Source organism: Chlorocebus sabaeus, chromosome 13, assembly GCF_047675955.1.
Source record: "Chlorocebus sabaeus isolate Y175 chromosome 13, mChlSab1.0.hap1, whole genome shotgun sequence".
Lineage (NCBI taxonomy): Eukaryota > Metazoa > Chordata > Mammalia > Primates > Cercopithecidae > Chlorocebus > Chlorocebus sabaeus.
In genome coordinates this window covers 56,001,415-56,023,415 of record NC_132916.1, presented here as the reverse complement: position 1 = coordinate 56,023,415, position 22,001 = coordinate 56,001,415, and the positions used below count along the sequence as shown (strand labels likewise).

At 38.8% G+C, this 22,001-nt stretch overlaps 2 protein-coding genes across 5 annotated transcripts in view; one reads left to right on the top strand and one right to left on the bottom strand.

The window, feature by feature from the left end:
- Nucleotides 1-4,956, bottom strand: part of ENPP3 (ectonucleotide pyrophosphatase/phosphodiesterase 3) — a 96,724-nt gene extending 91,768 nt beyond the window's left edge. For 2 of the 3 annotated variants that reach the window (XR_012095043.1, XM_008007029.3), the window contains exons 1-2: nt 4,796-4,939; nt 716-791 (exon numbers count right to left, since the gene is read on the bottom strand). Coding sequence is in view for 2 of the 3 variants with exons in the window: in XM_008007029.3 (XP_008005220.3) it covers nt 716-791; nt 4,796-4,873 (154 nt within the window). In the remaining variant the exon portion in view is untranslated. Of the gene's footprint in view, nt 1-715; nt 792-4,795 lie in introns of all 3 variants that reach the window. The other variant, XM_008007027.3, reaches the window with a different exon arrangement.
- Nucleotides 4,957-14,211: 9,255 nt separating this feature from the next.
- MED23 (mediator complex subunit 23) overlaps nt 14,212-22,001 on the top strand; it is a 41,787-nt gene continuing 33,997 nt past the window's right edge. For both annotated transcript variants that reach the window (XM_008007032.3, XM_008007031.3), the window contains exons 1-7: nt 14,212-14,446; nt 14,783-14,814; nt 14,973-15,060; nt 17,149-17,273; nt 18,680-18,791; nt 20,179-20,277; nt 21,392-21,493. In XM_008007032.3, coding sequence (XP_008005223.1) covers nt 14,408-14,446; nt 14,783-14,814; nt 14,973-15,060; nt 17,149-17,273; nt 18,680-18,791; nt 20,179-20,277; nt 21,392-21,493 — 597 coding nt within the window. In that variant the 5' untranslated portion in view covers nt 14,212-14,407. The remainder of the gene's footprint in view (nt 14,447-14,782; nt 14,815-14,972; nt 15,061-17,148; nt 17,274-18,679; nt 18,792-20,178; nt 20,278-21,391; nt 21,494-22,001) is intronic.

Here is a 22,001-nt window from a genome sequence, read left to right as displayed (position 1 = left end):
GGTCATGAGAATGAAGCAACAAAGACTTTCAAGACTAAGTGGCTAGATACTTTGTCATCAGATGTTGAAAATGACAGTGGGAGCAGAATGAAAAGCCTGTGATCCACTTACCAAAGTCCATTATAAAGATGAAGAAGGGCTGGGCATGGCGACTCACACCTGTAATCCTATCATTTTGGGAAGCTGAAGTGGTTGGATCACTTGAGCCCAGGAGTTCGAGACCAGCCTAGGCAACATAGTGAAGCCCCATCTCTACCAAAACTGCAAAAATTAGCTGGGTGTGGTGGCACCCACCTGTGGTCCCAGCTACTTGGGAAGCTCAAGTATGGGAGGATCACCTGAGGGCAGGGAGGAGCTGCAGTGAGCCGAGATTGTGCCACTATACTCCAGCCTGAAAGGCAGAGTAAGACCCTGCCAAAAAAAAAAAAAAAAAAAAAAAAAAAAGGGGGGTGGAGAAAGGTAAGAGAAAAACACACTGGAATGATAATGAATCTCAAATGAGCAGGGTGAAAAAGTAAAGTCCAGAAAGTACAGTGAGCAATGCCAACCACAGATGTGGGCTCCAGATAAGTAGAGTGCAGAGTGGGAGATGTCTAGGAGCAGAATGCTGCATGGAGGACAGAGGAGGCTTGGGATGGGAGATACATTTTAACGAATTAAGGCCTGAAGAGAGAAGAAATAAGGGAATGCTCAGAGAAAAGACTGAGGGGTATACCTTGCTTTTCCGGTTTCCTGAGTCCAAGCCCCAGGCCTAATCCAAGTGACATGATCACCAACAAAGCAAGAAGAACCTATTGCAAAAAAGAAAAAGTAGCTTTTATAATGTTTTAAAAAATTACACAGATACAAATAACCACCCTTTCTCAGTATTCTCTCTAAGTACCTGCAGCATGCTAGTTATGCCAGATACCAGATCCAACAATGATCTAGTGTCTGGCCTAACTAGAGGTATAGTATTTTATTTAATGCTTGAAAATAAGAAAGAATATTTTGGAAGAATTTAAAGATACCAATTATTACAGATCTTCAAATTCAAACACATGTACCATTCAAATGCAATGAACTTAACTGCAAATTGAGTTAAAGTTAAGAATTAAAACCATAAAACCATTTTTCTGGGCCATTTTTTTTAAACCAGGCACCCATTTGTAGATCATTTACTGAAAATAATTCCAGAATTATTAAATCCTTAACTGCCTCATTCTAAGGGAGCAGGGCTTTTTTTTTTCCTACTCTATCACAGGATGATGATAATATTTAACATGCATAAAAATATATTGTCCAAATAGTTAACTGGCAAATGATCTGCTTTGGTCTTCCACTCATACAAACCAGTTAGGTAATTTGGAAACTGCCTGACCAAAGATTGTTTGTGTCATTCATTATCACTCTGCTGACAAAGCCCTTTGGTGTAACGAACTTCATGCTATGATTAGATTAAACTCTGATACAATTAAAGAGAATTCTTCTAGCTGCCCTCTTTGATCTTACATGAAGTCCAGAGATAAGTATGCTGGATGACAGCGCTTGAATACTGTGTGTTGTCATGAAGAATGGCAAAAGGACACACAATCAAATTACTTAGGAAAGTATTTTACAATAACCTTTGTTATAGTTTCAGACACACACACAAAAGACTTTCACAAAAGAAAAAATCAGATTTTGCTTAGGTAATTAAGAACTACACGATTTTTTTTTTTTTTTAGGGTTGATTTCATTCTGAAAGTCAACTGGAAAATTAACACATCTAATGTTTACAATGGAAGTGAGTTCAACCATTGGGGAAGCTATGTTAAAATACTAAGAAAACAATTCTTACGTGATGTCTCAAAGTTAGCCCAAGGGTCAGTGACCTTTCAGTATGTATTCACTCAGTGGAGAGGATGGAGGGAAAAAATAAACATAAACATTTACTAAATAACACCATTAGCAGTTCATCCCTTGTCATGGTGCTTAGAAGACACAGGCGACTGAAACTAGAGTTACTACAAAGCAGAAAAACAACATTGGGGAACTCCTTCTGCTAAACCTCATGCGTCATAGAATTACAAATTAACATATTTTGGTTTACACCTTATCTTTGGTACTTTGGCTGTTCAAACTTGCTAGAAAAATCAACAACATCTAGCTGTTCTTAAGATTCTTTAAAACTTCACAATGTTTAATGTTAGAATCTGTTTCTTCATGATTTTGTATTTGTTCCATATATTTGTGGCTTGTTTTCTACATTATTCTGTGAGCTCCTTGAGAGTAAAAGGCTTATTTATTATTATTATTATTATTATTCTTTAGACTTGGAGGTCTCACTATGTTGACCAGGCTGCTGTGGAACTCCTGGCCTCAAGCGATCCTCTTATCTTGGCCTCCTAAAGTGCTGGGATTATAGGCACTAGCCACTGTGCTGTGCCTAAGAAGTCTATTTTTAAGCCTTTATAATCATTTACTATAAATATATAATTCCAAAAAAGCTTCATGATATTGGGGTGCACATATATCTAAAATGATGTTACGCGGTGAACAAAGTGGGGAGAATACTCTGAACGTCAAAAACCACTGAGAACACATCATTTGGCTTTAACTGGGCTAAACAAAGAGTGCTAGAAACACAGCAGATACCTTCAAAATGTTTAAATGAAACTTTAGTAAAAGTTTGAAGACATCAGGGTACTTTTGAAACAATGATTTAAAAATATTGAACTTCATTATATACTCAAAAACCACTAGAAAGATACAAAGAAGGGAAATTAATGATGCACAAATTTTGCTGTGGAAGATTTTATAATTTCCTGAACTGATAAGCTAGGATAAATATAATAAACATGCTTAAAGTCCCAGCTACTCAGAAGGCAGAGATGGGAAGATCATTTGAGCCCAAGTTGGAGCCCGAGTTGCTACAGTGAGCTATGAACATGCCACTGTCTTCCAGCCTGGGCAACAGAGAAACAATGTGTCTCCAAAAAAACAAACAAACAAAATATATATATATATTAGCATAAGAGCTGTAAAGAATACTCTGAAATTGAAATTCCCAGAAGGATAAAGAATAAATGGAATATATTCAGGATTTATTTTGTTACTGGGCTTAATACTTACACACATTATTTTACGTTGTTTTATTTACTTCTTGAAACAATTCTGGAGAGACAGAGAATAGTGGTGACCTTAAAGTGTGGGATACAGGGAAAAACTGCAGCAAGATAGGTGTGAAAAAATAATGCAATTAGTTTTGGTATAAGGTACTGAGTCAGGAGTCAGGAAGCAGGCATTTGAAACAGGCTAGTGCACTGGGGCACACGCATAGTCCCCAGCTACGCAAGAGGCTGAGTGGGAGGATCGCTTGAGCCCAGGGTTCAGGACCAGCCTGGGCAACATAGCGAGACCCAGTCTCTAAAAATATACATATTAACAAAATAATAACATCTTTTAAAGAAATTGTGTGACAGAGACTGGGCAAAAAGTTGGAGCTAGTGGATTACTTGGAATTCTTGGCTGGGGATATGACTCTTAAAACCACTAGAGGCCAGGTGCAGTGGTTCATTCCTTTAGTCCCAGCACTTTGGGAGGCCAAGGCAGGTGGATCACTTGATCCAGAAGTTTGAGACCAGCCTGGGAAACATGGTGAAACCCAGTCTCCACAAAAAAAAAAAAAAAAAAAAAAAAAAAAAAGAAAAGAAAAAGAAAAAGAAAAAGTAAAAGAAAACTCACAAAAACTTAGCTGAGCCTTGTAGCATGTACTCAGGAGGCTGAGGCAGGAGGATCACCTGAGCTGGGAAACAGAGGTTGCAGTGAGTTGAGATCTCAACGGAGGGAGACCTTATCTCAAAAATAAAATAAAAATTAAAAAGACTATTAGAGAACATGAGATTTCTTAAGAGATCTTAGATAGGGTTTAGTGAAGCTTGTGTTGTAATTTTCATGAGAATAGAGAAATTGCTGGTTAAGAATGCAGAAAAAGAAAAAGTCACAAAAATGAAAATGTCAGTGTCATGGTGGAAGCAAGGGGAGAGAATAATTCAGAATGAGAAAGTACCAGGCAGTTATTGTTGTTACGAACATTCAAGTGGACAAAGGATGAGGAGGACTGACTTTTGAGTCGGGGACTTAGTACAGTAGAAACAAAGCCGGAGCATGAAGGAATGGTTGGGGGCTGAGAAAATTGAAGCAATGAAATGAGCTCTCTTTTCCCCAAAAGTTTGATGGTGAAGGGAAAAGAGAGAGTAATAAAATCAAGGAAATGGATAAGTATATTTCTGGAGTAAAAGGAAAAAGAGAAAAAAATTTAAATTAAGAAAAAGAAAAAAGAAAAAATCAAGGAAATGTTTTTGGGGGGCTGAGGAGTGGTGGCAGGAGATCTTACCACATGAAAGGACAAGAAAGAGAAAACAGGCAAAACAGACTATCTCTGGGAGTGAAGTAAAATAGGATAAAATTGTTGGTTCAGTAAATAATAGGATATGATTATTTTAATTTTTCACTTTCTTGTCTTAAAATACTCATGCCATAAAAAAGTGATTGAGAGGTAGTTATAATCATGCAAAAAATCAGTATCACAAAGCATTCTGTTACGGATTCCAACTTTTGAGATTAATGAAATGTTAACTTGTTGTTACTCAAATTTCTTGTAAAATATGATTTAAGATATTAATTTGCATTAGAGTTTTCATAAGGGATAATACTTAATACAGTTACTTAAAAGTTTACATTTTAATAGCAACACAAAGCAATGTAAATGGGAAATCATACTTTTAACATTTGTCACAAAACTGGAAAGACTGAAAATAAGAATTGTACTTACAATGCAAGCTATTTTATATTTCTTAAGAGTGTTCTTCTTAACAGGTTGTTCTGTTGCTAAAGTCAACATAGATTCCATTATCCTGGTAGCTGCATAGACCTGTTTTATCAGAATGCAGTAGTGCTCCTTCTTTCGTCTAGTCTGGCAAAGATAAACTGTATGAGTTACATAGCTGTGCTTGACTTTTAACTGTTTAGGAACATCACAGCTCTTCAGTGATTGGGCAATCTGGAGAGAGGAAAAATGTAATAACAATAGTGTGAAAAGATTCAAGTTCATTTCTAGTATATTGCAGACAACTGCTCCTTTTTTCCTTATAACTTTTACTAAATACTAGTCAAGACATATATAACAAGAATAATGCAATCATCAAATTTTAATACAATCTGATCTTCTGTTTTCTTTAAAAATAACCCCAAACAAAAAGCCTTGTCACAGAAATTTTAGACTTTCTGGTTTTCTATAAACTTCATAGCAGTTGAAAATCAATATAGCAAAATGTACTTTGACTATAGTAGAAATTCTGAAACCCTACTGAACCAATATAAAGTACATAGCTCTGTGATAATTATGCCTTGCTTTTTACAGTGTTCACAATATGACAAGTTTGTATACACATTAGCTCAAGTCAACCTTAACAATATCCCTTATAAACATTTTATTCTTGTTTTTAGGTGAGCACATTAAGGCTCTGATTATTTAAATTATTATATATGACTTATTGCTCAAAGTTTTACTTATTTACTCAGTGCCAGAACTAGAACTGATACCCAAGACTTCTAACTCCCCAAATCCAAGCAATTTTCACTAATCAACTTAAATTCACTATTTTCTTATTTATCTAGACTGGTGCATCCTAGCAAGTGTACTCCATGCTGAAAAGGGGTTACAGTTTTGTGATGAAAGAAGCTAAATTAATAATTGTGTTGGCCAAAGAGAATTTTAGCAAATAGTGGATGCTAAGCTCTTCTACTTTCAGTGACTCTAAGGCAGTCATTCTCAAAGTGTGATTCCATGGAACATGAGTTCTATGATAACCCCCTTGATTAAATAAAGCTTGAGTACTCTTCTCTAATGAAAAGATTTCAGAATCCTCTAGACTGCAGTACACCCTTTGGAAAACACTACTCTAACTAAACTCTTCCAACCCTAAAAGCAGTGAGAAAAAAATATGAAAAGAATGCATTCCAATATAAATACAATGACTGTGTCACTACTCTAACTAAACATGTCTGAAACATGGGATTTACACACTATTTCTGAAAATCATGGGGAAGAGGATTGCTTGAGTCCAGGAATTTGAGACCAGCCGGGGCAACATAGGGAGAATCTGTCTCTACAACAACAACAACAATTAGCCAGGCATGGTGGCACATGCCAATAGTCCCAGCTACTGGGGAGGTTGAGGTGTGAGGATCCCTTGAGGCCAGAGTTTGAGGCTGCAGTGAGCCATGACAGATACACAAACAAGCAGAGACAGATTTCAGACAAAGACAAGAGGGAGAGGGAGTGGGTACACTCAGGCAGAACAGATTCAAAACCCACTCAAAACTGATCTTAACCAAATGCAAAGTGGATATATAAGTGAGCCCTATTGGCAGTACCAGGCAAATGGCTTAACAAACCCAGATAGGAAAATAATAGGCTCCTGGTATACAATCTGGTTTTACCCTTTGAGCATGTCCACGCTGATCTCCGTTATTCCCGGTAGGGAGAGGGACGTGTGGTTTTGCGCATGGGATAGCCCTCAGGAGAGTCCCCAGGAAAACCTCACCCGGCAGCTGCTGAGAATCTCCTGACGACTGTCTTGTCACAAGGAGTGTGAGTATTCCTTCATTATCTTCTCATGCTTCAAGGCCAGGGAAGACCTGGGCAAGAATCTTGGTGGGCTTTTGTTACTAGTTTCAGCTTTTGTGTAAGGGCAGTGGCTCTCTCAGTCTTTAATATTTAACCTAACCATTCAGTCAGTGCTGAAACAGTTGTTATGGAGGCCTGCCTGTTTGTGAGACCTGGCCTGCCACATGATCATGCCACTGAACTCCAGCCTGAGAGACAGAGTGAGGCCCTGTAACAAAAAATAAAAAATAGCCAGTTGTGGTGGCTCACACCTGTAATCCCAACACCTTGGGTGTCTGAGGCGGGAGGATTGCTTGAGTCCAGGAATTGGAGACCAGCCTGGGCAACAAGGCAAAATCCCGTCTCTATTAAAAATTCAAAAAATTGGCCAGGTGTGGTGGCACATGCCTATAGTACCAGCTACTCAGGAGGCTGAGGTGGGATGATCACATGAGGCCAGGAAATCGAGATGATGCCACTACACTCCAGCCTGGGCAACAAGAGTGAGACCCTGTCTCAAAAATATAAAAAAATGAAAAAATAAAAATAAATAAAAAATAAATCGGCAGCACGAGAGCCACTTTTCCTTTCTGGCATTATGGGTTTGTGCTCGTCTTTTCCATCACTCCCTTGATTCAGTAGATCCCCCACTTCACCAATTCCACCTATATCCCTAACCAGCAAAAGCATCAGCATTAGTTGTTGATACAGAAGGAATTCATTTTAGAACTAAAAGATGCCATAAAGACAACCAAATCCAGGTTCTTGCAGATTTCTTTCCGGGAACCACATGGAGTATCATGTGTTTAAAAATCATAATAAAAAAACATTTGAATAATGTGGGCACCTGACTCTCTACACTGGATGAACTTAGACGTACTCAGAGAAGTTTGGGGTTTTTTTTCCTTTCTTTTTAATTTTTTATTTTTCTAATTCTGAAGCCCAGGCTCCACTTCAGTTTAATGATCTTATGTAGTTTTGACTAAGGCAGCAGTATTTTTAAAATATCCCAGCCAGGCATGGTGGCTCACACCTGTAATCCCAGCACTTTGGAAGGCTGAGACGGGAGGATCACCTGGGTCAGGAGTTCGAGACCAGCCTTGCCAACATGGTGAAACCCGATGTCTGCTAATAATACAAAAATTAGCCATGCATTGTGGCTCACACCTGTAACCCCAGCACTTTAGAAGGCTGAGACAGGCAGATCACATGGAGTCAGGAGTTCGAGACCAGCCTGGCCAACATGGTGAAACCCCATCTCTACTAAAAATACAAAAATTAGCCAGGCCCATGGTGGCACGTGCCTCTAATCCCAGGTACTTGGGAGGCTGAAGCTTGAGAACCGCTGGCACCTGGAAAGCGGAGGTTGTGGTGATCCAAGATCATGCCACTGCATTCCAGCCTGGGCAACAGAGTGAGACTGTCTCAAAATAAATAAATAAACAAACAAACAAACAAATAAATATCCCTCTTAGTGATTTGATATGTAGCTCAGGGCAGTCTAAACACTTTACATTCAAATTCTTTTCTGCAAACATTTTGTCATTATTCTCATCAGATGTTCAGATTTTGCAGATAAGGTCAGAGGACCACCAAAGGGACTTCGTCACTTATGTACGATTCTTTTAGTTAGTGATATCTCGGAAGTGAAATGCCACCAGTTCCTTCTTCAGAGTATTTTGCTGTTGAATCACACCTATTTTTTAAAAACAAAGACCAAACCTATGTCATAGTTTGTCTCAAATTTAGGGGATTCCTAGGATCTGTGGCTTTTATCTAATCATTGGTTATGTGCCTTCCATTTTTATGGGTTTCTGGGTTCTGATTGCCTACTTGCACTCATGGCAGTGCGCTGACTCTACCTTACCTTCAGTTGCCAGGGATCCTACTTTTCCTTCCTGCTGTGATGATTAGCTGTGTGTGTCAACTTGGCTAGGCCATGGTATCCTGTTATTTAATCAAACACTAATCTAGGGTGATGTTGTGATGATATTTTGTAGATGTGGTAACAACTACAATTAATTGACTTTAAAAAAGGAAATTGTCTTCAATAATGTGAGTGCACTTCATCCAATCAGCTGAAGTCCTTACAAGCAAAAACAGGCTTACCAGAGAAAAAATTCATTCCCAAAACAGCAGCATTAGCCTGAGTTGCCAGTCTGCCAGCCTGCCCTATCCTACAGATTTTGGACATTCCCCACTGCCACAATCAGGTGAGCTTGGGTTTCAGAATTAGAAAAATTAAAAATTAGTGTGGTATACCCTCAACTTCACCAATTCCATCTATAGGCCTAACCAGTGAAAGCATCAGCATTAGTTGCTGAGCTTAACCTGGTTCTTTCAATCTAGGCTAAAGTCCAATGCACTATCCATTGCACCACAGAGCCTGCTCTTAACCTGGTTCTGACACTCCAGTTGCCCTTTCAGATGCTTCTTCCTGGTATTCTCCAAAATGTAACTTGATTCTATACCAGTTTTGTACACCAAGTATATTAGCCCATTTTCACAGTGCTATAAAGAACTACCTGAGACTGGGTAATTTATAAAGAAAAGAGCTTTAATTGACTCACAGTTCCACATGGCTGGGGAGGCCTCAGGCAACTTACAATCATGGTGGAAAGCAAAGGAGAAGTAAGAACCTTCTTTACATGGTGGCAGGAGAAAGAAGAGAATGTGTGCATAGGAGGTACTGTCAAACACTTATAAAACCATCAGATCTCATGAAAATTGACTATCACGAGAACAGCATGGGGGACACCACCCCCAGAATCCAATCACTTCCCTCCCTCAACATGTGGAGATTACAATTCAAGATTAGATTTGGGTGGGGACACAAAGCCTAACCATATCACCAAGGTACTACTGACTCTCACTCTGTATCTTTACTAAGTGATTCCTTATGTCCTACACTGCCAGAATTTCACTTCTCTCTTCCTTCATCCTCATCCCTCATCCCTTTTCTTTTTTTTAATTAAAAAAAATTGTGGGTACATAGTAAGTGTATCCCCATCCTGTTTCAACCCTGAAAAACACACCAAAAAAATCCTAGATGGGGAAGTCAGGGGGCCTCTGATAAAGGCTTAGCTTGTAGGTGACTGTCTCTGTTACAAATTAATTGATTCTGGACATTGAATTCTTCATTTTTCAGAATTATCAGAGATTATTAGATTATCTCTAAGTCACTAAATTTTGGATATGCTAATAGGGACACATCCTAGTCCTTCAGGTCCTGAGATGAATAAACCTTAAGGAATCTACCTATGTATAATACAAGTAGGCATAGTGAAGATGGTTGGCATTGCCAAGTCGACAGCCACATTTTCAGCTATAACAATTCCTCTAACTGAACTCTAAACCCCAACCTCTTTTGAGTCTTTCAAGTTCTAGAAACTTATTCCTGGCTGGATGCATTGGCTCATACCTGTAATCCCAGCACTTTGGGAGGCTGAGGCAGGAGGATCACTTAAGGCCAGTTTGAGATCCACCAGGGCAACGAGACCCTGTCTCTACAAAAAATGAAAAATAAAAAGTTATCCAGGAGTTATGGTGCATGCCTGTAGTCCTGGCTACTCAGGAGGCTGAGGTGGGACGATGTGGTCAGGATTGCTGGAGCCCAGGAGTTTGGGGCTGTAATGAGCTATAATGGCACCACTGCATTCCAGCATGAGCAGCAGAGTAAGACCACCATCTAAAAAAAAAAAAAAAAGAAAAAGAAAAAACAAAAAACCTTAATCCTAACAGTTCACCTGATCAATGGACACAAGCCAAAACCACACCTTCCATGCAGCTTAGACTTTGGAATAGACTGCCTGTGTCACTTAGATCTGAACCTACACTTTCTAAGTTAACTGGACCTTGAAACCTTGCCTATTCTTTTCTTCTTTAACTTCAGAACAATCTGTACCTTCTTTTCTTTTCTTCTTCAACTTCAGAACAACCTGTACCTTCTTGGTTCCGAAAACTTTACTCTGAACATTTTAATGCTTAATGGCCCAGAACACTTGCATTCTGAGAGGCAGCTACCGTTAAGTCACCCATCAATGTAAACCATAAACATTCCTCATGTTACAGAAGGTCCCAATGTCCACAGAATTCTGGCAACAAATGGGCTGTTGTTGTCTCAGAAAAGCCCTAGGGGCCTGCCAACATCTACTTCCTTAAGTCTCAGGAACCTGCCCTTCCTGGTTCCAGTGCTAGAGCTTGGGTAATAGGTGGACAAGCTAGACTGGGAGAGCCCAGAGAAACTAATCGCACTGAGGAGGGTGGTGGAGGTGAGGCGGATGCTAGGCTCAGGTCCAACAGCAAAAGGAAGAAGGAGTCCACAAAGGAAGGGAGACTTCACATAATAACATAATGCCAGAGATAGATGGGCAGGTGACTAACTTCAGGGAGGGCCAGTCATGAGGAAAAAGCAGAAAAACCTACAAGGAGATTGACAAGCACACAAAGCAATCAGAAAGCTAACCAGGTAGGCAGTTGGTACAGGAAGGACAGAAGCTAATCCTCAGCAAGTGGAGATCCAACATTGAAGCTGAATTGAGAACTGGCTGTCTTGGTGAGACTGATGTCAGCAGTGCCAAACCAGGTCTGAGAGGGAATGGTATACACTGGGAGACAAAGCAAACATCTCAGCAGGGAATAGAGAGTCCAGCTCTAGTCCTCCAAACAATGACTATGGCAAAGTAGAATCAATGGTCACAGTTTGATACCACTGTTTGCCAGTACCTATGTGTGTGAAAAGATATTTTCTGACTAAATAAGTAAAAATCTCATTATTGATCAGCACAATGAACATCTATAATCAATTTGGAGACGAGGAACCTGATGTGATGACTCCTGTGGTGTAGCAATTGTTTCCTACTGAATGATCAGCATTCCTAAGACTGTCTCTGGTTCCTGGAAGACTGTTTCTCTTACTTTGTCTCAAGTACAGACATCTTCCCTAGTAGTGTTAGATTTCTAGGAGCCCTCTCTTGTTCATTTTGAAACTCAGAAATAATTTGATTTCCAAACATTTTCCAGGTTTTCATAGGCTCTTCTCATTTTTAGTGTACTCATGAAGGCCTCATTTATGACTCAGATTCTAGAGATGTCTCCAGAAGAGACATTATGAACCAACCATGCTGTCTGGGCTCTCTCAGGTAGAGCTCAGTGTCAGAGTGCTCCCACGGTGCCCGTCCATGAAGCAGAAGGTACAGGCCATGTCCTGTTTACATCTCTGAAACCTGGCATGAACTAAGTTATTTTCCCAAACCTTTAAACTCCTCTCTGCCATGTCAGCTCCGTGGTGGCAGGAACTAGGTCAGTTTGGGCTTGCAGTCTTGTTCTAGTGTCTAGCACAGTGGCCAACACCTAGAAGACATTCAATGAACACTTGCTGAATAAATTTTGTAACAGTTTCAGAAATAACATTAGGAGTCTAAGCTACCACATACATAAATGTCCAGTGAACCCAATTGTTACAAATTATAATAACTTTACTAGGTATGACTCTTTAGGTGTTCCAAATCTTTCTCTACATCCAGCATTCCAGAAATAGCTATTACCTCAAAGGAAGTCTTGCCCATAAAATAAAGGCACTTCGGATGTTTTTATTCTACCCAAAGTAATGAATAATGACTGAGTACCACCAAGTATCAGACTTTACGCCAGGTGTTAAGAAATGCAGGCATGTTTAGTTTCTGTATCTACTCTAAAAAGCTTTAGTCGAGTTGAAGAAGTAGACATTTTAAATGGTAATCTAGTGTAATCTGTGCAATACTAGTGGTGCTAATAAAGTGCCAGGGGGAAAGAGGAAGAAATACACATTTTTCTACAGAAAGGGATTTAGAAAGATACCTATGTGAGTTTGGTCAGACTGCTGTGAATAGCATACTATAAACTGGGGTGATTAGAGTCTGAGCAAACCGTAATCTGAGAACTTGGGCTTCTTGTTTCATTTGGCTGCAAGACGGTTGGCAGCCAGTCAGTACTTTACCCACTTGTAAGAGATTAGATGTATCTTCCTTGATGATTCAGACAAACGTAAGGGGAAAGACCTGATGATACCGACTTTGGGGATTCTCCAAGAAACAACGCCCCCAAACCACACTATAATGATGCTTAAAGTTGATAAGCCCTGCCCAGTTGCTCAGAGTTTCCAGTTGGCTCTTTAGTCCCCCACTCTAAATCATGATAGGACAAGGATGGAACAAGAAGCCTGAATTATCAGCTTTCAGTTTGCTCAGACTCAAATTACCCCCTAGTTTATAGTATGCTATTCACAGCAATCTAAGCAAACTCACATAGGTATCTTTCTAAATCCCTTTCTGTAGAAAAATTTGTATTTCCTCCTTTTCCCCCTGGCACGTTATTAGCACCACTAGTATTGCACATATCACACTATATTATGGTTTAAAATGTCTACTTCTTCAACTAAACTAAAGCTCTTTAGAGTAGCTACATGGGCCCTAACCTGACTGGTGTCCTACTAGGAAGAGAAAATTAGGACACAGTCATGTACAAAGGAAAGACCACGTGAAGACACAAAGAGAAGAAGGTCATCTACAAGCCAAGGACAGAGGGCTCTATAGAAAGTAACCCTACCAACCTCAACCTCAGACTTCTAGCCTCCAGAATTACAAGAAAAGAAATTTCTGTTGTTTAAGCCACCCAGTCTGTGGCATTTTGTTATGGCAACCCTAGCAAACAATATACGAAGTCTAACTCTTCAAGTTTTTCTCCAGCAGGGAATCTGAATTCTTTCTTTTCAGCTTTTAGTAGCTATTGTGTGGGCAACGATGGTTGCATGTGCATGTTAAAGTTGTTAGAAAACTAAATTTATGCCAGGCCAGAGACTTGTATAACAAAACCATGAATGGGGAGTCATCAGCTCATCACTTAGCAGCTACAAAGGAGTAGTTCATGCTTAGCAGTTTGTGGCATTTCACAACCCTCAAAGAAGTGAAAGGACCTTTGGATGTCTATGACTCTCATCAACAATTTTCTTTTTGAGGTAAAGAAAGCTGATCATTCAAAAGGCATAACAGATGTTTTAGGGGTTGGTGATGACGGTGGCATATGAAGAAAAACACGTATTCTCAACAATATTGCCAATAGAATCCAGCAATACATTTAAAAGGATAATATATTATGACCAAGTAGCATTTATACCATAGAAGCAAAATTAGTTTGGCATTCAAAAGTCAGTCAATCACATTTGCACTGAGGTTATCATAGCTGAGAAGACACGTCTCTGTGGCTTCAGCTCCTGGCTGCAGGCCGCTGATGGAGGTCCAGAAGGTCAGCTGCTCACAGACATCAGCTGCGGCTCCAGCATTTTCCGCAGGCTGCAGCCTCTGGGTTCCAAGCTTTTCATTTCCCAGTCTGCAAACGGGTTAGTCCCGAGCAGGAAGCAACTCCTTCTCCAGCCGGGAGGTGGCGGCCTGCGGTCGACGACGCCTCCGGAGTCCTTGGGCTCAAGGTTCCGTTTGGGGGCGCTCTCGTCCGGCTTGCGGGCTGCCCTTCTCCACAGACGGAACCGTCTGGCGGCGCCGCTGGTTTCTGCGGGGTTTGCAAACACCGCGTACCGGGCCCTTCCGGTCTTCCGTACAGGTTCCTCCAGTTGGCGGGGCTGCGGAGGGAAGGCTCCCCGGAAAAGCACTGGGGGAGGGAAGCGACGTCGGAGAGCTACGGTTTCCTCCGGAGGTCTCCGACCCTCTGCCCCATATATTCCCAGAGCTCGGGTCTGACCCGGGCCTTGCCGGGCACCCCGGAAAGGCGGGGGTAATAGTACAGATGGAGACGCAACTGCAGAGCATTTTCGAAGAGGTGGTGGTGAGTGCAGCTGCCGGCCATCCAGGACTACGGCTCGGGGACGGGTAGACGCGGGGGCAGCAGACCAAGGAAGCTGGCCTGGGCAACCTCGTCTCACGCCTCCCTTTTTATTCTCTTGTTTTGACATCGAGGTTGTATGCGGGGAGGTTTAGTGATTCTCAAACTGCTGTCAAGATCATTGTATCCTTTGAAATCGATACAGTGACAGGCCAGACAGGTATTGATAGTTTCAGAGCTGATTAAGGTGACTTGTCCTGTGTTACATTGTAATACTTGGCTAAAGGAGGCGCCTTTTTAAAATTAACATTGTTTACATTTTGTTTGTTTCTTTTACAGAAAACGGAAGTTATAGAAGAGGCTTTTCCTGGGTGAGTGTATGCGTGGCGGATTTTTGTGTTTTCATGTGATTGTTATCTGTCAGATTTTACTTAGTTTCACGTTGGAAGGTTCTAAGATCCACTATTCTGATTGTGTGTAATTACGTTTTTAAAACGAATGACAAATAATGTAATTTTTATTTTTTTAGCATGTTTATGGATACTCCTGAAGATGAGAAAACAAAACTAATTAGCTGTTTGGGTGCCTTCAGACAGTTTTGGGGTGGTCTTTCTCAGGTGAGCACTTCATTTTTAATACATTCAGCTGATGATTTTTGGCCCCTTCTTTTTTTTTTTTTTTTTCCTTTAACATTTACTTTGATGTTACTCTTAAGATCTTCCTGAGAAGGAAGAAATAAAATTGTCATCATTTTTTATTCTGGCTTATGTTTGTTTTAATTTGTGTATTTCAGTGGAAAACCTATGTTGAGAAGTCAAGTTGATACTGCACAGTGTGCAATGGTTAAAAAAAAAAAAAAAAAAAAAAACCTCCCCTATGTTAGATTAAGATCATTATTAATTAAGATCACCTATTCAGATTTATTTGGTACACTTGAAAACAGATGTGTTAAGCTTTACTTGTCAAGGATACACATTCTATTTGTTTTACTTAATAAAGGAATTGGCACAGCATTGATACAAAGATGCTACAATAGGAATACCAAGATTCTATAATAACGATAGGAAGATATTATAGTAAAAATGAGGAAACAAACTGTAAAAGTAACAAAGAACAGCTACCAGAAAATGTATCCGTGAAAAAGACAAAATGTGTCATCCTGGAAGAGCTCACATTCCAGTAGTGCCTTACCTTCTCATGGTGTATTAGGGGTAGGGAAATGAGAACTGTGTGTCAGCCACTGGTGATAAGATTTGCCACTCCAGACATGGATCATATAATGCTAATACAGTCATGTGTTAACCTTTTGTTTAATTATTTTCCAGTAGGTAATACATTCATATGGTTCAAAATGCACAGGTATAAAAAGGGTGGATCCAATAACTAGTCTCTTTCTCTTTTATCTGTTCTTTTTTCTGTCTGTAGCCAATATCCTCAAGTTATGTTTTCTTCTAGAAGTATTTTATGCATATAGAAACACTTTTATAGCATGATCATATACCATGTATACTGTTAATTAATTAGCACTTTTTTTCTCCTAATAATAATCTAAAGGTAATTCCCTATCAGTGCAAGAGTTACTTGTTCCTTCCTTTCTTACTTGCTTTTTAAATAGCAACGTAATATTCCATTGTATGGCTGTACCTTCCTCCTTTTAACCAATCTTCTACTGACTCTTAAGTTTCTTCTTACCTTTTTCTCATTTAACCAGTGCTGTGATGAATAATATTATGCCTGAAAAATAGGATAAATTCCTAGAAATAGTATTGCTGAGTCAAAAGCCTTACTGGTTTGTAAGTTTTATAGAAATTATTAAATTTTCCAGAAGGGTTATACTAGTTTATACTTCCACCAGCAGTGTTTGAGAGTATCTTTTTATTATAACCTCACAATAGAGTGTTACGCTTTTTGATCTTTGCTGATCAAAAACATGAGAAATTTTATCTCAGTATAATTTTATTTTGCATTTCTCAGTGATGTTGAACATCTTTCCAAAATTTTTAAAAAAAATTCATTAAACACTTTATAAATTATGATGTGGCCCTCTAATGGAGAAACCAGGAAGAAAATAGGTATTTCCAAATCATTGTTATATGTGCCACAATAGAAGTATGTATGAGAACAGTGGTCATGGAGAGAAGCAGAACATTATAGGCTCTTTTTGGAGATATCCTAGAAGATAAACTTTGATACAGCACAACATTTGACATCATATTTAAAGTTTTGCAAGTCTAGAAATGTGACATGTCATTAGATTCATAATGGGCTCTTCTTTAGGCTCTTAGGGATTAGATTCACACCTAATTCTCATAAGGCTGATACATACTGATCCATAACGAATTTCACCCCCAGTGACAGTAATATTTATATATGCCATAAAGGGCAATGTTTACAATGCCTTACAATGATCTGTGTTAAGAGTTTTCTATTGACCATTGATATGTTAGTTAATTAATACTTTTGAAGGTCCCATGTAATAAAAAGGTAGCATTTTATCTATATAATTGGAAAATTTTAAGCTTAATGTGACAAATATTAAATCTGAACATTTTAATTTTCCTTTTTTAAAAAATTATTTTCATCCACAGATGCTCATAGTGAAGTATTTCATTCATAGTATTGGTATACTTCCAGTTGTAGTATTAGCTATTTGTTATAAAAATGTAACTTTAGACCCCAAATAAAATCATTCTCTGATTTTCCAGGAGTCTCATGAACAGTGTATCCAGTGGATTGTTAAGTTTATTCATGGTCAGCATAGTCCTAAAAGAATTTCTTTTCTTTATGACTGCTTAGCAATGGCAGTTGAGACTGGTCTCCTTCCACCCAGGTACGATTAATGGGTATGAGCAATCTGAAGAATTTTCTTTTCTATATGTGATTGGAAATTGGTTGAGGTTGTTGTTGTGAAAAGATAAGAGAATGAAGAAGAAAGTGAGGTTCATCAAGTAATCCTTTATATAATACCTCAGGTTTTAGTTTTTAGGAGTCATAATCTTTGAATTATATAATGCTTCTAGGCTCAAAATCAGATGTTTCTGCCCAGGTGCTGAGATTAATCTCTTTGATTAGTTTGTAACACTTCATTTTTGCTGCATAACCTCAACACCTCATGGCTTAAAACAATAATACTCAGGTTTTAAAATTATTCATGGTTTTGGTGGTTGACTGGGCTTAGGAGGCACTTTTTCCTCAAGGTCTTAATGATTAATGATCGATGTAGCTGGGGCTGGAGCATGGCAAAAGCTTCCCCACTCAGATATCTGGTGGTTGGTTCCTGGCTGTCATCTGGAACCTCAGCTGGGATTATTAGCCAGAACCTCCACAGGCCCTCGCCTTGTGGCCTGAACTTTCTCACCTCATGGTGGAGCCTAACAGCAAGTGTGCAAGAGAGGGCTAGACAGAAATTGTGTCACCTTGTCTTAGAAGTCATACTGCATCCTTTCGGCCATAGTCTTAGGTCTGCCCACATCTAAGGAGTGAGAACATAGACTTTCCCCCTACCTCTCCTTGGGAGAAATGTTAGTGTCACATTTCAGAAGAAGATGTGGGGTCAAAAATCTTGTTGCCACCCTCTTGGAAAAATCCAGTGTACCACAAGGTGATAGATGGTAAACATGTAACCGAAGGCTCCAGATACACTTCTTTCTAGTAAAATATAACATAGTGAAAATTATTTCATTCTTAATTTGTTTTTGATCTTTCATACAAGTAAAGAATGTAAAATGCTATACATATTTATAAGTGTACTTAGTAATAATGCACTTTTATGAAAGATATTTGAGAGGATAAATATAATACAGTCCATAGACTATGGCTATATTAGTCTGTCTCATGCTGCTAACAGAGACATACCTGAGACTGGGTAATTTATAAAGGAAAGAAGTTTAATTGACTCACAGTTCGGCATGGCTAGGGAGGCCTCAGGAAACTTAGAATCGTGGCAAAAGGCACCTCATCACACAGGGCGGCGGGAGAGAGAATGAGTGCCCAACGAAGGGGGAATCCCCATTTGAAACCGTTAGATCTTGTGAGAACTAACTCACTATCATGAGAACAGGATCGGGGAAACTGTCCCCCATGATTTAAGTGGTTTTACTCATGACACATGGAAATTATGGGAACTTCAATTCAAGATGAGATTTGTGTGAGGACACAGCCAAACCATATCGGTGGCTATTAGAGAACTTGGAAAATTCTGTCTTATAACTGGAATGGCTGTTTCTTTTTTTATAGGCTGGTTTGTGAATCCCTGATAAACTCTGACACTCTTGAGTGGGAAAGAACACAGCTTTGGGCCTTAACATTTAAACTGGTTCGGAAAATAATTGGGGGAGTGGATTACAAGGTATATTTTTCTCATTATAAAAAGTGATTGTTTTCAGATATGATTGATTTTTCAGTGTGCATATCCTACTTTCAGGTGAGAGACATGATGTGGAAGCATTTACAAAATCTGTCTATTTCTTGTGGTATATTTCCTGAAGAGATTTAAAATTACTCAGTTGTTCCCATGGCTCCTCTACTCCCCTCCCAACATTCTTATAAATACAGGTAGCTGATACATTTTTATGAAGAGTAGGGAAGTCACAAAGCAGAATCCATGTTCCTTCATGCTGCAAGTGTTATGATCCCTTCAAATGAAAGCACAGAGCAGGGGTGTGTTGAACTGAGAAGGGATGGTAGGCATCACTGATGAAGGGAGCAAGACCTGCTTCACCTCCCTTGGACGTGAGTCTTATCTCAACTAATATCTTCAGCACTTTGGGCTCTTGACCAAAAACAACGTACACTCTCTAGTTTTGTCTCATGAAACGGCTTAGGGACTCCATAGCTACAAAAGCCATTCTGTATCTTAATGAAAAGGAGACTTTTGTCATTGTCCTTTTCCCAAGAACTACTAGTGTCTCACCCTGTGCTTTATTTCTGCATTTTCTCTAATCTGAAATGACTTACCAGATAATGACCTAACAGATAATTATTAGTTTAAGTCATGATTTATCACACAGTTAACTCTAAGAAGCTTTTGCTAATTATTTTCTCTTTACTCGGACTTATGCAATTTTTGCCTTCTTATTTGTATGGTACTTCATAATTGTTCTTTTATGTATATGTTCTGTCTTTTGCAAGCTTGGTTACCTAGTTCATAGTCAATAAATGCATGTTGAATGAAATTTCTTCTTTATATATCAAATAATGTAACTAGTATTAGGTATGTGGAAATGATTAACAGAATAGCCTTGGATATCCTTGAGAGATTAAGGTATGTGGTGGATGAGAAGGGAAAAGAGGCCAGTCACAGTGGCTCACACCTATAATCCCAGCACAAAAGGGAGTGAGCAGAAAGAGTCGTCTACCAAAAAGTTTGATACTGTTACTCAAGTTTTCAGAGTGCTTTCAAGTCTTGTTAAAATGTGTTTCTGTCTGTATGTATAAATTAAGGTGTTTGACCCTTGTAACAGTGGAAACCCTTCTATTGTTATGAGGGCCAAAAAAGCTTGGCAAACTGTATAATGACTTTTTTTTACTCATTGTATTGTAAGACAGTCTTTAGAATTCTGTTTGGGAACATGACTCTTCTCTTGAGTTAATGTTAGGGACTTAGATAGTAACTAGGATTCAGAAAATTTAAAGGTGTGACCTGGAAGGAATATATAACCCTGAAACCTTTGGATGTTTTAGCTAACACAGTAGACACTACTTAATTTTAACCCATGTCTTTTTTCTTATATCAGGGTGTTCGAGATCTCTTAAAAGTGATTTTGGAGAAGATTTTGACAATTCCTAATACAGTGAGCTCTGCTGTTGTACAGCAGCTTCTGGCAGCAAGAGAGGTAATTTAGACATATCTGAAATTCATGATCACAACCTCAAAAAAGTCTAGCTTTGTTTAGGTCTGTGCTTTTAATACTTATGGTATTTTGTGAGATGCTCTATTTCTTCTACAAAAAAAAAATCACTTCTGTTTTAAAAGATGCTGGTTCCTTTATATTTCAAAAGGACATTTTAAATTTTAATTCATGGTTTTAAATTACAAAAACAATGAAATAGAAATTAAAATAGCTTAAACCATTACAAGACCTCAGCATGTGGACCACTTAAAAGATCTTTGTACTTTGTAACTAGTATTGCAAGAATTGTTACGTTGGTCTGTTGCTCTCCTGTTTAAGTGTGCCAATATTTAAAGCATGTGCAAGGTTATTTACTAACATTGAACAATGTATTCCGTTGTTTATTAATCTTTATTTTTAGATATTTTTTACATATAAATGTATTCTTTTATGCTACAGTTGAAACCCAATAAATCCAATAAATACTATCTCTACATTTTATTTTAATCGACAAGTAGCAGTTGTCTGTGTGTGTATGTATATATTATACTTATTTTTTTAATGATAACACTTAAAATCTCTCTTAGCAATTTTGAAGTATACGTTATATTGTTATTAACCATAGTCACCGTAATGTCCAATAGGTCTCTTGAACTTATTCCTCTTGTCAAACTGAAATTTTGTCCTTTGACCAGCATCTCTCCAGAAAGTAACATCTCTACTTTTTAATATCTTTTTTTATTGTCATTATCATTGTTATATTTAAAAGGCTCACATGGACCAGATTCAGTGGCCCATGTCTGTAATCCCAATGCTTTGGGAGGCCAAGGCGGGAGGCTCATTTAAGCCCATTGTCTTTACAAAAAATTAGAAAGTTAGCCGGGCCTGCTGGCATACACCTGTAGTCCCAGCTACTCTGGAGGCTGAGGTGGGAACACCACTGGAGCCCCAGAGGTCGAGGATGGTAGTGAGCCATGATTGTGCCACTGCACTCAAAGCCTGGGCAACAGAGCAAGACCCTGTCTCAAAAAAATAAAATAAATAATGATAATAAATAAAATAAAGAGCTTATATGTGGGACTAGTCAAGAATGATGTGGCGTTTTTATTTTTCTTAGGTTATAGCATATATCTTGGAAAGAAATGCCTGCTTATTACCAGCCTATTTTGCAGTCACTGAGATCAGGAAACTGTATCCTGAAGGCAAACTTCCACACTGGGTAAATTTTATATTTCCCGAATTTTTAATATAAATTTTCGGCTGGGTTTGGTGGCTCACAGCACTTTGGGAGGCAAAGGTGGGAAGATGATTTGAGGACAAGAGTTCAAGACCAACCTGGGTAACATAACAAGACTCTGTCTCTACAAAACATTAAAACACACACACACATATTAGCCAGGCATAGTAGCACGTGCCTATAGCCCCAGCTACTCAGGAGCTGAGGCAGGAGGATTACTTGAAACCAGGAGTTTGAGGCTGCAGTGAGCTATACTCCAGCTTCGGCAACAGAATGAGACCCCGTCTCACACACGGAAAAGGATATTTTGTCAAAAACAGTTATATTAATCTTATTTTTGTGTGCTTATTCTTTTAATGATGACTTTATCCTTAGATAATATGTATATTTTTAATCATGATGTATTTCTTTCATTTCTCTGCATTTCCATTGAGACAATTTATATGTCATGTGATAAAATATGCTCAGCTTCATCAAATAGCTAAGGATA